General features: G+C 36.2%; 1 protein-coding gene across 1 annotated transcript; it reads left to right on the top strand.

Moving 5' to 3' along the window:
• Positions 1-742: 742 nt before the first annotated feature.
• On the top strand, positions 743-4,526 carry LOC149397720 (sugar transport protein 7-like). The gene is made up of 4 exons (XM_089614688.1): positions 743-1,053; positions 1,371-1,684; positions 2,754-3,407; positions 3,878-4,526. The coding sequence occupies exons 1-4, from the start codon at positions 942-944 to the stop codon at positions 4,337-4,339; spliced, it is 1,542 nt and encodes a 513-aa protein (XP_089470814.1). The 5' UTR covers positions 743-941; the 3' UTR covers positions 4,340-4,526.
• Positions 4,527-14,404: the final 9,878 nt, after the last annotated feature.

Raw genomic sequence — 14,404 nt, 5'->3', positions numbered from 1 at the left:
CATTAAAGGGGAGTTTCTCTTTTGTAAATAATTTGTTTGATCCATATTTTTACATCCGCGTTTTTCAAAGTAATATATGATGCTTTAAGTTATATGAGAAGTAATGCTATACAGGTGTATATTTACCAAATAAATAACTCAAAATGTGTCTATTAAAAGCTGGGATCTGGGGTGGTACCTAGGATAGCCAAGTGGTAATTCCACACAGAAGGTGGTCGTGGGTTCAATTCCCACTGCTTTGCTTCAAAAAAAAAAAAAAAAAAAGCTGGGATCTGGGCATTATTTTTTACATATAAAATTTTTATTCTAAGAAACTTAAAAGCTTTATACGATATAATCCAAAAATATAAACAAGGGGCTGGCGTATGATTGTTGATTAAGACTCGTCTAAAATCTGGTATAAGATTTTTTCCGCAGTCAAAACTGCCGAGAAGATGTCAAGTTGACCCTTTATATCCAGGTCACCATGAACGAGCCAACATACTTATCAACAATCAGATAAAATAAAGAAGGAAATAAAACATATAATTTATAAAAAAAAAAAATAGGATGATTTCATTATATACTCGTGTGACGTTTGGTCTAAAACCGCGTTATTCCTTCTTCAAACTGTGGACTTTCATTTCATTCCCGGTCAATTACGACAGAGAAAGTGCACAATAATGCGCACATTATATTCTTATCCACCAACAATATAATATAATTTCCTATATACACACATCACATTATTTATAAGGCAAAGTTCCACCAATACACATCATTATCTTCCTAAATCCATAGAGCCGTTCCGTGAAGAAACAGAGACATCACTACGATACCTTTCTTTTCTTAAACTAAACACAGCTGTAATAAATTTCATCATAGATACACGCACATATATAGAATAGAACAAGGGAGGAAAAAAAAAAGAGAGTCGAATTGGTGTTATAAGTTTGAAAAATATGGCCATGGAAAGAGCAAATCAGTACCATGAGAAACTCACTTGTCGTGTCGTTTTTGCCTGTTACGTTGTGTCGTTCTTCGGATGGCTAGTAGGTTATTCCGGTATTTTAGGTAAGTTGTCATTTTTATGAACTGAAAATATTTCCAAATCTCCATAATTTTTTTTTTTTTTTTTTTTTTTTTTTTTTTTTTTTTGTATTATGTATCAGACTGATTTTAGAATTTAGTACAAGAACCATAGTTACGGATATTAAGGATGGACTTAGTAAACTAGTTACTTTTTATTTTATTTTTTTATTGTTAATGATTTTGAAAATAAAAACATAGGAACGGCTAGTTCAATTTCGCAAGGGGTATTTTTTATACTTTTAATTTATTTATCAAACGGTCATTCGATTTCTCGTAATTTTTTTTCACTTTGCTTGCAGGACAAGTTAGCGGAGAAGATGCATTTTATGACATATTCTACAGCGATGTTTCGGGAAAAAATCCTCGCGATTACGACTATTGCAAGTATGGGAACCGGTACAGTTTCCCGCTCATTGGTGGCCCTCTTTACTTGGCTGCGGCCCTGGCTTCGATCTTATCGTATCCTTTGGCGGTGAAGTACGGCCGTCGGATGAGCATAATTATCGCCGGAGTTGTCTCATTGATCGGAGCAGCCATCGGAGTCTACCCAATGTTTCCCCTCCTTCTCGCCAGCCAAATCATACTCGGTTTCGGCATTGGCCTCGGAGTTCAGGTACTTTCGCAAAATTCTAAATAAAAATGGTTGCGTTCTAAGGTTTTGGTATTTATTGAGAATTTTTATTTTCATTTTAGTATCTATATATATATATTAACATTTAAATTGTTAAATTTAAAAAATAAGTCTGTTATCTCCTAAATTTAGCCAATTAAGACATAGCGAGGACTCAAACTTGTGTATGTATATGAATAAAAGGAAAATTTAAAGCTAAGGTTATGTACATATTCTACCTAATTTTTTATTGTTTCATATTTGTCCCTTCCTAATTGAATACCATGTCTTCCTCCATGGCTGCATTTAGTAAATAACTAAGGCCTATTTGCATTAAGGCCGTTGAACTTTACGAGTTTAGTATATTAGCCACTTTTTATCAGCCGTCATTGAACTTGAAAATTCAAAAGTCATGGACTTCTTCCCCAAACTCAAGTGATTTTACTCTTTTTTTAAAAAAAAAAAAAAAAAAAAAGTTTAGCTGCATTGCACTCTTGAGATTCCATAAAATAAATATGAGGGAAGGCAAAATATAAACATAGGTAGATGAGATTCCATAAACATTATATTTTTATAAGGGTTATTAAGTTATATAGCCACACGGGTATAGTGAATTGAGATATAGCCTACCTTTGGTTAATTTTTTGTAAATAACCAAATAGACTTATTAACAGATTAGTAAAAGACTTATTTAACACAGTCAAACATATATTTTAGGTAGTTAATAGGCTGCCACGTATGCAAATTGGCTATTTACAAAGTATTTACTAAAGGTTGGCTAATTTACAATTCCTATAGTTTAGGTGGCTTACGTAGCCAATTTTTTGTTTTTATAATTATTTGTATTTATATTTTTAGCCTAAAATTATATAATTTTTTTTATATATGTAACCCTTGGAAAAAATAATTTACACACCACTGATTATTTTTTTAATATTATATTTTCTAATCAAGTATGTCCCCCTTTCTGAGTTTAAATTCAGGCTCCATCATTAGCTAGGGGTACAAATAAACTTATGCTTAAATGGTTGAACAATAAATAATGATCCAATTCTGGCAATTTTCAATTTAGGTGGCATTGATGTACTTATCCGAAATCGCACCCGCCTTCGGCCGAGGAGCCATGAGCACGGCGTTCCAGCTCTGGATCGCGATCGGGATGCTCGGTGGAAACATGATGAGGAGAGACATAGACCAAGAAACCCCCGATCAGGGGTGGAAAATGATCTTGTCCTTCTCGCTTCCATTGGTCCCGGCCGCGCTCATCATCTGGGGAGGCGCAAAGTACGTCCCCGAGACCCCAAACAGCCTCGTCGAGCGAGGCTCGATGGAGAAAGGAAGGCAAGTATTGGCGACAATCCGTGGGACCCACGTCGACGTGGACGCCGAGTTCCAAGACATAGCGGACGCTGCTGAGCTCGCCAACGCGACGAGAGAGAATCATTATCTCGCCGCGAAGAACATGTTCCGGAGAAGGAACAGGCCTCAGCTTGTCATGGCGGTTTTGATGCCGATTTTTCAGAACCTCACGGGGGCGGTTTTCGTGCTCTGCTACGGCCCGTTGTTGTTCCATAGCCTCGGCTCGGGATTGGAATCTTCCACGTATTCTACCGCGATAAACGGGGGTGTTCTCATCTTTTCTGCACTGGTCTCGATGGTCACCGTCGACAAAATTGGCCGCAAAGTTTTGCTGATCGGCGGCGGAGTAATAATGTTCTTATGCCAGGTAAATTTTGCTTCTTTTCTTGCCAAATTAGTTTTAGTAGTTTGACACATCATTTCACCTTCAAATTCTAATAGGCCTAAACTCAATCTTGAGTTTCGAGTGGGTAGATAGGTGTTACACAATTTCCAATTTTTTGGGCTATAATGATATAGTATAGAAAGTACTGGTCTTTAATGTTCATATTCAAACAGTTCAATATGAAAATCAATTGACGAATACGAAGAATAACTATATAAATTCGTGAGCTTGCAATAGGCAATTTTTTCATGTAGATGCTTTTTTTTTTTTTTTTTGAAGAAGCTCCATGACCAAGACTAAATTGTATGAATCTTGACATATTTGATCAAAGTAAATGATCTTATGTATAACCTTTATTTGTATTTTTTTTATTTTTCATGCAAAAAAAGGTATAATTGAGGCCCGAAACTAAAGTGGTTTGAATTATAACATTTTTTTTTCTCTCCCCTCAGGTTGTTATTGCCATATTGTTGGGATCCGAATTTTCGAGCGACAAACTAACAACGAACCGGCTATCGATAATCGTGACGGTTCTGATCGGCATTTTTGTCATGGCTTACGGTTTCTCGTGGGGCCCGCTCGGGTGGACAGTCCCGAGCGAGACGTTCACGCTCGAGACTCGCTCAGTTGGGACAAGCATCACGGTGTCCATAAACTTTGTGCTCGCTTATCTCGTCCTTCAATTCTTCGTCCCTCTTCTCTGCGCTTTCAAGTACGGCCTTTTCATATTCTTCGCCGGTTGGATCGTTGTGATGACCGTCTTCGTTTGCCTCTTGCTTCCTGAGACCAAAGGGGTTCCTATTGAAGAGATGGGTTGCTTGTGGTCCAAGCATTGGTTTTGGAAGAGATATGTGGTTCAAGACTCTCAGCCAGCACCGCAGAGTAGTAGTAGTCCAATGCCTAAACAAGTTTGAGTGTGTGCTCAAACTTTAGTTCATAAGCATTTGTGTGAATTTTAAGGGAAGACAATTGATGTGTGTTTGTGTATATGCGTGTCTGCGGGTGTGTATAGTATTGTTAATTTATTTTTTTGGTTGTAATATTTGAAAAAATACAGCTGGTTGGTTAATAGATTAATATATTTATTGACATCTAAGAGCACCTCCATCTGGATATGACATGTCAAATTTTTTTTTTTTTTTGGCTATTTTTTTGTGTAAGCAATACTGATTTGAATTATTATATGAAGCGATTAAAATGTTGGAATTGTTAAATAATCAATGTTTTAAAATTTGTAGCCAAATAGTCAATTAGGATAATATGATAATTATATATAAAAAAAATTATCTGCTGATTTTAATCTTTATCTAAATTGTGTTAATTTCGGTATATTTGTGTTTATTTGTGTTAACTTTATTTAATGACTCGTTTTTTATTTTTAATTCTGAAATTTGAATAAAGGGTATTTTGGATATTTGATTCTCAATAATTTTATGTTAGTGGTTATTTTACAACATTAATTAAACTTTGACTATTTAGCAAAACTTAAGTTTGCTATTAATTAGTTAGCTTAAAAATTAATTAAACTAAATTTGTTATTAGCTAGTCTTTTTTATAGTCAAATTTTCACATGTAGTCACTCTGTTACTTTTAGCGTCAAAATAGGTATAAAATGATTGTGCTTATCACGTGTAGGGTAAAAAATGGTATATTGGTAATCTTGATTTTGACATGAAAAAAAAAAATACAAACTATCCTCTCTCTCGTGTGTTGTTCATGGTCTCTCCGACTCTCCAACGCAGTGAAGCACAAATTTCAATATCTCTCCGACAAATCCCACGCTGCCACCGTGACTCTTTCGAGCACCTCTATCGCGGCCTTCCTCACTACTCGATTTTCACTCCTCAGGAACTCCACCACGCTCGGAGCCATTCAATCAAGAATTGTGTTTTAAGAGTCTAAAAATTAGTTATTGAAAATCTGAAAACGTGTTTGGGGTTTCAAATTTTTGTTCTTGTACATAGCCTCCTGATCTCGCCGAGTATGTCGTTGCAGAGATTCCCGAACGACAAATCGATGTACTTCAGGCCACCGAGCCTCGGATGTTCGACAAACCCATTTCAATTAGAGACTTTCAATTAAGCAATAGTTTGTTGTTTGTAATGGAATTCATTTTTGAGAAATTGCCCAATTTGCCACCAATTTTATAATTTTTTTCCACTTTCCACCAAAAGACTAATTTTTCCCAAAATGTCACCATCTATATGTCAACAATGTTGACATCTATTTTTGCGCTTCACTATGAGATGTCAACATTGTTGACATAGATGTCAACAATGTTGACATCTCGGTGACATTTTGGGAAAAAATAGTCTTTTGGTGAAAAGTGGAAAAAAATTATAAAATTGGTGATAAATGAGGCAATTTCTCTTCATTTTTTAGAAGATTGTGGTCATATTTTGTGTTTTTGGTGTGTACATAAATTGTATTTCACATTGTAGAAACTGCTCTTTCTCTCTTTCGAATTGAGAGATAGGCATTTGTGGGAGACTCTGATGTCGAGACCGGAGAGCACAAAACCCACCGCGATGATAGTGGGAAGCCCACTCTCGGTGAGCCACACCGTCGTCGAGAGATAGATCACCACCACTCCTAGAATTCTAAGCTTTCTACCGTCAAGAACTACCACCAAATTTTGTCGGCTCTTCGTTGTCGTTGTGAAGTTCGATTAGGAAGAAATCAAAGAGAGGAACGACGAGAGCGAAGTCTGGTAATTCTGATCGAGGAAGAAGAAACACAATTTATACCATTGTGTATGAAAAAGAGAAAATTAGCTCATTGCATTTATAAAAAGTTGGTTTTAATTCTATACCCTCATCTCATTTTTATCTTCTTTTCTATTTATTTTTTCAGTCCAAAATATCAAAATGACTTATATGCCCACTTTTTTTTTTATTAAAAACAAAATAGAAAACTTGAAAACTCCTATCTCCCTCCCCTCCCGCGCAGACCTAGCGAACAAGACAGAACAGAAAAAAAAATTCCAGGAGAGAAGGAGAACCCGAGAGAAAGAGAGGCGTGGGGTGAGTGAGAGGTAGAGCGAGAGTGAGCGGAGAGAGAGAGCATGCAGAGAAGATTTAAAGGGGGCCAAGAGACACCGGCGGTGAGCGGAGGACGAAGGCAGCAAGTGGAGGACGAGGTGAGACACCGGCGGCGCGCGGAGGACGAGAGCGGTGCGCGGAGGACGAGAGACACCGGCGGCGTACGGAGGACGAAGGTGGCGCGCGGAGGACGAGGTGAGACACCGGCGGCGCGCGGAGGATGAAAGCGACGCGCGGAGGACGAGGGCAGCGCGCGGAGGACATGGGTGGCACGCTGACGGACCGTTCCATCTGTTCAAGAAGCTGGAAATAATTAAAAAGTAAAGTATATTTGTCTATCTTCACCTTAGTATCATCAACCAACTCTACCAACTGAGGTGTTTTCTTCTTTGTTTTCTTCAAGTTGAGGTCCGCTAGTAATTGAATCTAATATGACAATGACATACACAACCATTACAGAGAAGCATACAAAATTGAATAACTGACAATTGGTTTAGATAGTCATTGAAATCTAACCTTATCATATTGTTCTGTCATCTCAAATCTTCCATGTCTTAGATGGAATATTAGTTTTGTATTGGTTTTATATTGGGGAATTGACACAAATAATATCATCTCAATGTCACTTACCATATTTAGCCCAAAACCAAAAAATTGACAAAAGTAATACCAAAGTTTAGTGAGAGAAATAAATGTTGACCCAACTACCCCCAACCCTATTCTCAACCCCTAGAAGTTCTCACGCTAAAAAACTGAGACCCATTTCTTTTCCTACTTCTTCCTCACGCCCAACAAAACTGAGATGATATTTTTTGTTTTCCTACTTATTCCTCTGAAACCCATTTGAAACTCAACGTTTTTCTTCTTCTTCCTCACCGGAATCTGCACACGTTGTCGCCGGAATCTCTTCTTCTTCCTCTGAAACCCATTTGAAACCCAACTCTCAATGTAATAATGATAAACTTATCTAAAACCCAAGCTTGAAGTTTGTTTTTCTAAAAATCAAAAGTGGTTGTTCAATATTAAAGATCCAAGCTCATCTTCGTTCAAATCAAAGATCCAAAATTCTTCAAACAAATTTTGTTAAGTTCTTCCTATCTTTAACATACAAGAACATGTTTAATTGTTTTGATTCATGTTGAAATAGGTTCCATTGTGTTTGAGTGTGATTTGTTTGTCCAAATGATGTTTTTTGTTGAATTCCCGATTTTTCCAGGGTGTCCCGAAGTGAATCAGTTCGTGACACTAGTGTCACGAAGTGGATCCAGTTCGTGACACTTCCCGATTTTTCAAGGGTGTCACGAAGTGAATCCAGTTCGTGACACTTCCCGATTTTCCAGGGTGCCACGAACTGGATTCACTTCGTGACACTAGTGTCACGAACTGGAAATAACAATTTTACCATGTTGTTGATCTTTTTTATTCTATTCTTTCAGAATTAAATAACAGTTGATACAATCACGATGGGATTGCAGTTCGTCAACACGTCGGAAGCCGCGCGTTTCAGGAAATATAGGAGGTAGTACCGAGCGTCGACGACCTCCTCCTTCATGTTCGTGTGGTCTAAATGGAGTTGAACGAACTTCCTGGACTACTGATAACCCTGGAAGACGATTCTATGGATGCCCCGAGTATAAGGTTTGAATATGTTTCTCGTTATCCTAGGAACCGTATAGAAATCTTATAAATAAGGAGAATCATGTTTGTAAATAAATATTCTTTGGTTTATGGTTGTGGAATATAAAGAAATCAAATGGATGCGGGTTTTTAGAATGGATTGACCCACCTATGTGCCCAAGATCGATTCAAAGCATTTCAGGGCTGCTAAGGAAGATAAATTCATTGGAAATCCAGATACCATCTTTTGTCGATGAAGACTTTAAACACGAAGAACCAACTGAAGCCAATGAATTGGAACAACTGATTGTATCTGAATTATTCAAGATTAAAATGCTGGTTGTTGTTGTTTTGTTCATAGGTATTGTGTTATTGTTCAAATTAGTCGGAGATGTATTGAATGGTTTAAAAAATGAAATTACATTTGATTTGGTTTGATTTTTGTTGGACTCGGCTGTGTATTGTGATATTTCACCTCACGTGTCACGAAGTGATCTCAGTCCGTGATATTGAGTTTATTGTTAAGAATGGTTTATAAAACACAGCTGTCACGAAATGAGGTCACTTTGTGACACATATTAATTGATGATGTCAAGACAATACATAAAGTTCTAAACTAAGAAATTGATGTCAAGACAATACATAAAGTTCTAAACACACATATATACAGTTATAAACACATACATACAATCATAAACACATAATTTTAAGTAGCCTCAACATTGACATTTTCACGCGTATGTAGTTTTAGCGCTCTGTGTCGATACATGAGCATGTCCTCCTGTTTCAAATCAGACAATGGAAGGTCGTGCGCCAAAAACTCGGCAATCTTAATCATAAACATGCCACGATCATTACTGAAGGAACAAAAAACGCATGCTTTAATTAAAATGGGTGACACCTCTGTCACGAAGTCAGCGAGTCCGTGACACATCTGTCACGAAGTCAGCGAGTCCGTGACACATCTGTCACGAAATGGGTGAGTCCGTGACACATCTGTCACGAACCAGGATCAAAATCAGTTTGTGACACTCACATTTCGGAAAATAACAGTGGTAGGACTCTCCGAGGCGGCCGCAACGCCCGAGGACTCAGCCTTTGTTTTTTATCTATATCAAACACAAAACAAAATCAAATAACCATACAACCATACATTGCTCTAATTAAGTCACTTAATTTTTATTCTATACCTTCTTCATCTTTGGTGGTTCGACGATGAACGCGTCGTTATCGTTGGAACGCTTGGACGGCGAAATTATTTTCCTTTTCGAAGCCGTGCTAGGACTTCTTCGGACACTTTTGGAGGCCTCCTCGACCTTGGTTCCTTTAGACTTCGTCATTGAATATAAAACCTAAAACAAATCAAGTCACCAATTTTCAACAACTTCAAGACCAAACATAAACATTCTTCAACCAAATATACACACGAGCCCGAAACACACACAAATACACACAAACACACCCTCGCCCAAACACAAATACACACAAACACACACTCGCCCAAACACAAATACACACAAACACCCAAACATCACACCCGGCCATTACTTGTAACTAGCACAACAGAACATCACAAGACTAACCAACGAAACAGCCAGCAATACCATTGAACCAATTTCACGTCCAACCCCAAACATTCACAAACACAAAACAAGGAACAACAATATCAATTTCTCAAACCACATAGTCGACCAACAGAGGACAACGAGGAACAAAATGGAGAACAGAGCATAATATCACAGTTGGAACTTTGGAAGGAATGAGAGACAAAAACATTTCAACTAATCTTGACATAAAAACACATAAATCATCATCGAATCGCAGCTAGAACACCCCCAAACAAAAATCCCCAAATCCAGTTCCAAAACCCTAGAATCCGAATTAAGAATTGGGGAAGAAGAATTTCCTTACCTTGCTTCCCCGAAATCTGGTCTCCTCGGCGGCCTCTCCCTCTTTTCTCGGCGTCTCTTCTCAGTCCGGCGTCCTCGGCAGCGCGCGGTGGTTCTTTTCCTCAGCTGAAACGCACGTGCGAGTGGTGCTCGGTCTCGGTTTCTCCGCCTCGCTCTCTCACCGAGCTTCCTCTTCTTTCTTCCTTCTTCTTGGTTTCGCTCAGTCCTCGCCCTCTTTTTCCCTCGGTCTCCTTCTCTCGGCTCCCTCTCTCTCTCTCTCTCCCGTGTTCTCTTCTTCCTCTTTTCTTTTCCTTCTTTCTCTTTCTTTTCTTTCTTTTTCTTCTTTTTTTTTTCTTTCTTCTCGTGGGCTGGTGTTTTTGGCCAAGTGATACTTTTTGACTAAGAAACAATGGGGGGGATTGTGCGAGAGAGAGAGAGAGAGAGAGAGAGAGAGAGAGAGAGAGAGAGAGAAGATAAAGGGTTTTTTTTTTGGAAAAACATGAAGAATAGCTGGGAATGGGTTTGCATGCGTTTAAAAGATTTCTGAGGGTATACTTGTCTTTACATAATGGCCTAGGTACTCCATGTGTCAATTTTTTGGTTTTGGGCTATATCTGGTAAGTAACATGGAGATGGTATTATTTGTGTCAATTCCCCTTTTATATTTAGGTACCCAATGAGTTCGAGTTTTCGCCAATAAAACACTACTCTACTACTCAGTAGAGCAGATTCTGCTCCAGTCTACAACTCAGTAGACTACTCTACTGAACTGTAGAGTAAACAATATTAATAGAATTATAGTTTTTATTCTACCCGACCAAAGCAAAATTAAGAAAAATAATAATTATAACTTGTTTGCTACTGTTCTTACGTTTTTTCAGATCAAACATTTAGAACCATTGAAGCCAGTTCTTAAAGAGGACGATTATTTCCCGATGAAGATCACCATAAGAAGTAATTTTGAAGAGTATTGCAAACTTATCAAGAAAGGTTTGATCAGGAATGAGTTTGAGATTCTCAAGAAGACGCAATTCGGCCATCTTCTCACTTTTCCTAAACAATACCAACACTCGAGTCAAATGATGTGGTACTTTGTTCTTCGGCAGATTCAGACAAAGAAGAAAAAGGAAATGTGCATGATGGTTAATTCAACACCAATGAGATTTTCAATGGAAGATTATCAAATGATTACGGGGCTCAACTTCACTCATGTTTCTGATAGAGAGAAAATCAAAGATGAAGCATCTCAGAATGTACGCCTCGCGACCGAGTTTTTTGGTAGGATGAAGCATCAACTTTGTGTTGTTTTTTTTAACTTTTTTTTTTCAAACAGGGGAACGGATTGTGGAATATATGCAATCAAATATATCGAGTTTGATTCCACCAGCGTAGGCTTTGAAGATATAAACGATGCTAACGTTCCACTCTTTAAGAAGAAGATGGCTGTTGATATTTTTGAAAGCAATTGGGACCTTTGACTTATATTCAATACATGTACTTGTTAAGTATATTATGTGTCTTGATACTTATTATTATTAGAAATTAATATGATGAACAAGTCCTCGAGAATGCATTTTGAAGGCGTTAACGTTTTTATAGAAATGCAAGGTTCTACCGATCGGTAGAGCTGCTCTACTGGTCAGTAGTTTTAGTGGTTCTACTGAGGAGCTACTCTACTGGTCAGTAGATCAATATTACTAGTGGTTCTACAGACCATTAGAGATACTCTACTGGTCAGTAGATCAATATTACTAGTGGTTCTACCGAGCATTAGAGCTACTCTACTGGTCAGTAGATTTATATTACTAGTAATTTTAAATTAATGAGCTTCATCTATAATATGTATCCTATGATATATTTGATTAAAATTAGTGAACAATTAATTAGAATTAGATTCATCTATAACATTAATGACAAAGTTATTAAAATTAGTTAGTTTCATGTATAATAACAAACTCATATGTATAATGTAAAATTGATGAGCTTTATCTATAATATGTGTCCTATGATATATTTGATTAAAATTAGTGAACAATTAATTAAAATAAGATTCATCTATAACATTAATGACAAATTTATTAGAATTAGTTAGTTTTATGTATAATAACAAATTCATATGTATAATATAAAATTAATGAGCTTCATCTATAATATGTGTCCTAAGATATATTTGATTAAAATTAGTGAACAATTAATTAAAATTAGATTCATCTATAACATTAATAACAAATTTGTTAGAATTAGTTAGTTTCATGTATAATAACAAACTCATATGTATAATCTAAAATTAATAAGCTTCATCTATAATATGTGTCATAAGATATATTTGATTAAAATTAGTGAACAATTAATTAGAATTAGATTCATCTTTAACATTATTGATAAATTCATTAGAATTGGTTAGTTTCATGTATAATAACAAACTCATATGTATAATCTAAAATTAATGAGCTTCATTTATAATATGTATCCTATGATATATTTTATTAAAATTAGTGAACAATTAAGTAGAATTAGATTCATAGATAACATTAATTAATGACAAATTTAATAGAATTAGTTAGTTTCATGTATAATACAAAGTCATGAATAATTTAAAATTAATGAGCTTCATCTATAATATGTGTCGTATGATATATTTGATTAAAATTAGTGAACAATTAATTAAAATTAGATTCATACATAATATTAATGACAAATTTATTAGAATTAGATTTATCTATAATATTTTTTTTTTAGTTTTATATGACTCTAATGAGCATTAGAGCAACTCTACTGGACAGTAGATCAATATAACTAGTGACTCTACTGGTCAATAGATCAATATTACTAGTGGTTCTACCGAGCATTAGAGCTACTCTACTGGTCTACTAGTGTATCTACTGAGCATTAGAGCTACTCTACTGGTCAGTAGATCAATATTACTAGTGGTTCTACTGAGCATTAGAGCTACTCTACTGGTCAGTAGATCAATATTACTAGTGGTTCTAATGAGCATTAGAGCTACTCTACTGGTCAGTAGATCAATATTACTAGTGGTTCTACTGAGCATTAGAGCTACTCTACTGGTCAGTAGATCAATATTAATATCACTACAATTTAAGAAAATGAAAGCAATAATGTATGGTAACAAACTACAAGTATGAACGTTGTGATGTGTTCGAATACTGAAGAAGTTAGTGTTTGCTAACTTTACTGCTCGTAGATGCCAACGACAATGCTCCCGATCAACACAATCAACCACAAACACTTTATTACACGACTTTACTATCTTCATTTCAAAACAATTTTTAATCGCTGCGTACAACAACATATTTTTCAATTCATCCTTACTTTTGAAGTGTTGGCCTATTTCAAAGTTTGTACCATCTGTGAAGCTATATGGCTTATTAGATCTTATATCGATCGATTCAGCGTCGGATTCAACAAGAAATTCCTAGTCTCGAAACATTTCTGATGGTGACGTCGGTAGTAAAGTAGACGTGTCTAACTCATGTTGTGGGAGACTCGATCCTCCTACTACTTTGATGGTTTCATTTTCAATGTCTTCCATTGTAGCTGCAACCACATTATTATTATGTGTTAGTATACAATAAAAATAATAAACATTAAGATTGTTCAAGGGTCAAATTATTACCTATTTTTAAAGTGTTGTTATGATTTCCTTCTAAATCATTACCATCTGCGTCACCTTCGCCTCAACTTGAGTTTCATGATTAACTTCAAGTTCCTCTATGAATTCTATACGGAGTGAACTTCTACGATTTTTTTCATCACGATCCATCAAGAAACCGTGTACATCATCGTCATCTTCTATGTAGATAGGATCGAACGCATCCCATGAAGTTGACATAAAACGTAGCTTCAAGTCTAGCTTACTTTTATCCACTTTGAGTTTCACACCCAATTTTTCAATTAAGTCGGCTAACTTGATCTCGATATTTATGACGATGATAACAGGCTTATCATTCTTTTCACTAACCCAATGATGCGATCCGTCTTTTTTTTTTCCACTTTCCATTGTAATAAACCGTTATCGTAGTCTCCGTCATTATCTACAAAATGATAATTAAAAATTATAATACTGCTCTACCGGTCTACTGCTCTACTGTTCAACTGATCTACTGCTCTACTGATCTACTACTCTACTGATCTACCTCTAGAACACTATTGCTCTACTGCAAATTAACCAATATCAGTAGAGTTCGACGACCATCTTCAACATTCGAAAATATTTTCCAATCAAAGTTTCATTGAGTTGGATACATATTTTTTTGGTTCAAATCTAACAAAGTTTTCGATCTAACACAACAAAATAAGTATCAAACTCGAAATATAAAAATTTCATTGATGAAATTACCTAAACACAAAGCCCTAGTTTATTTAGGGCTAGAGTTTTTGCACCGTCAATACCGTCGCCGTCGCCGTCGCC

This window comes from Urtica dioica, chromosome 5, assembly GCF_054948205.1.
Source record: "Urtica dioica subsp. dioica isolate 48M chromosome 5, U.dioica_male_clone48M_v1_H2, whole genome shotgun sequence".
NCBI lineage: Eukaryota > Viridiplantae > Streptophyta > Magnoliopsida > Rosales > Urticaceae > Urtica > Urtica dioica.
This window is presented reverse-complemented; position numbering and strand designations above follow the sequence as displayed.

Bases quoted from the DNA above. Each gene is read 5' to 3' on its own strand.
- LOC149397720 (XM_089614688.1), top strand. From the start codon at position 942: ATGGCCATGGAAAGAGCAAATCAGTACCATGAGAAACTCACTTGTCGT. The intron at 1,054-1,370 runs GTAAGTTGTCAT...CTTTGCTTGCAG, and splicing joins AGGTTATTCCGGTATTTTAG to GACAAGTTAGCGGAGAAGAT. The intron at 3,408-3,877 runs GTAAATTTTGCT...CTCTCCCCTCAG, and splicing joins TAATAATGTTCTTATGCCAG to GTTGTTATTGCCATATTGTT.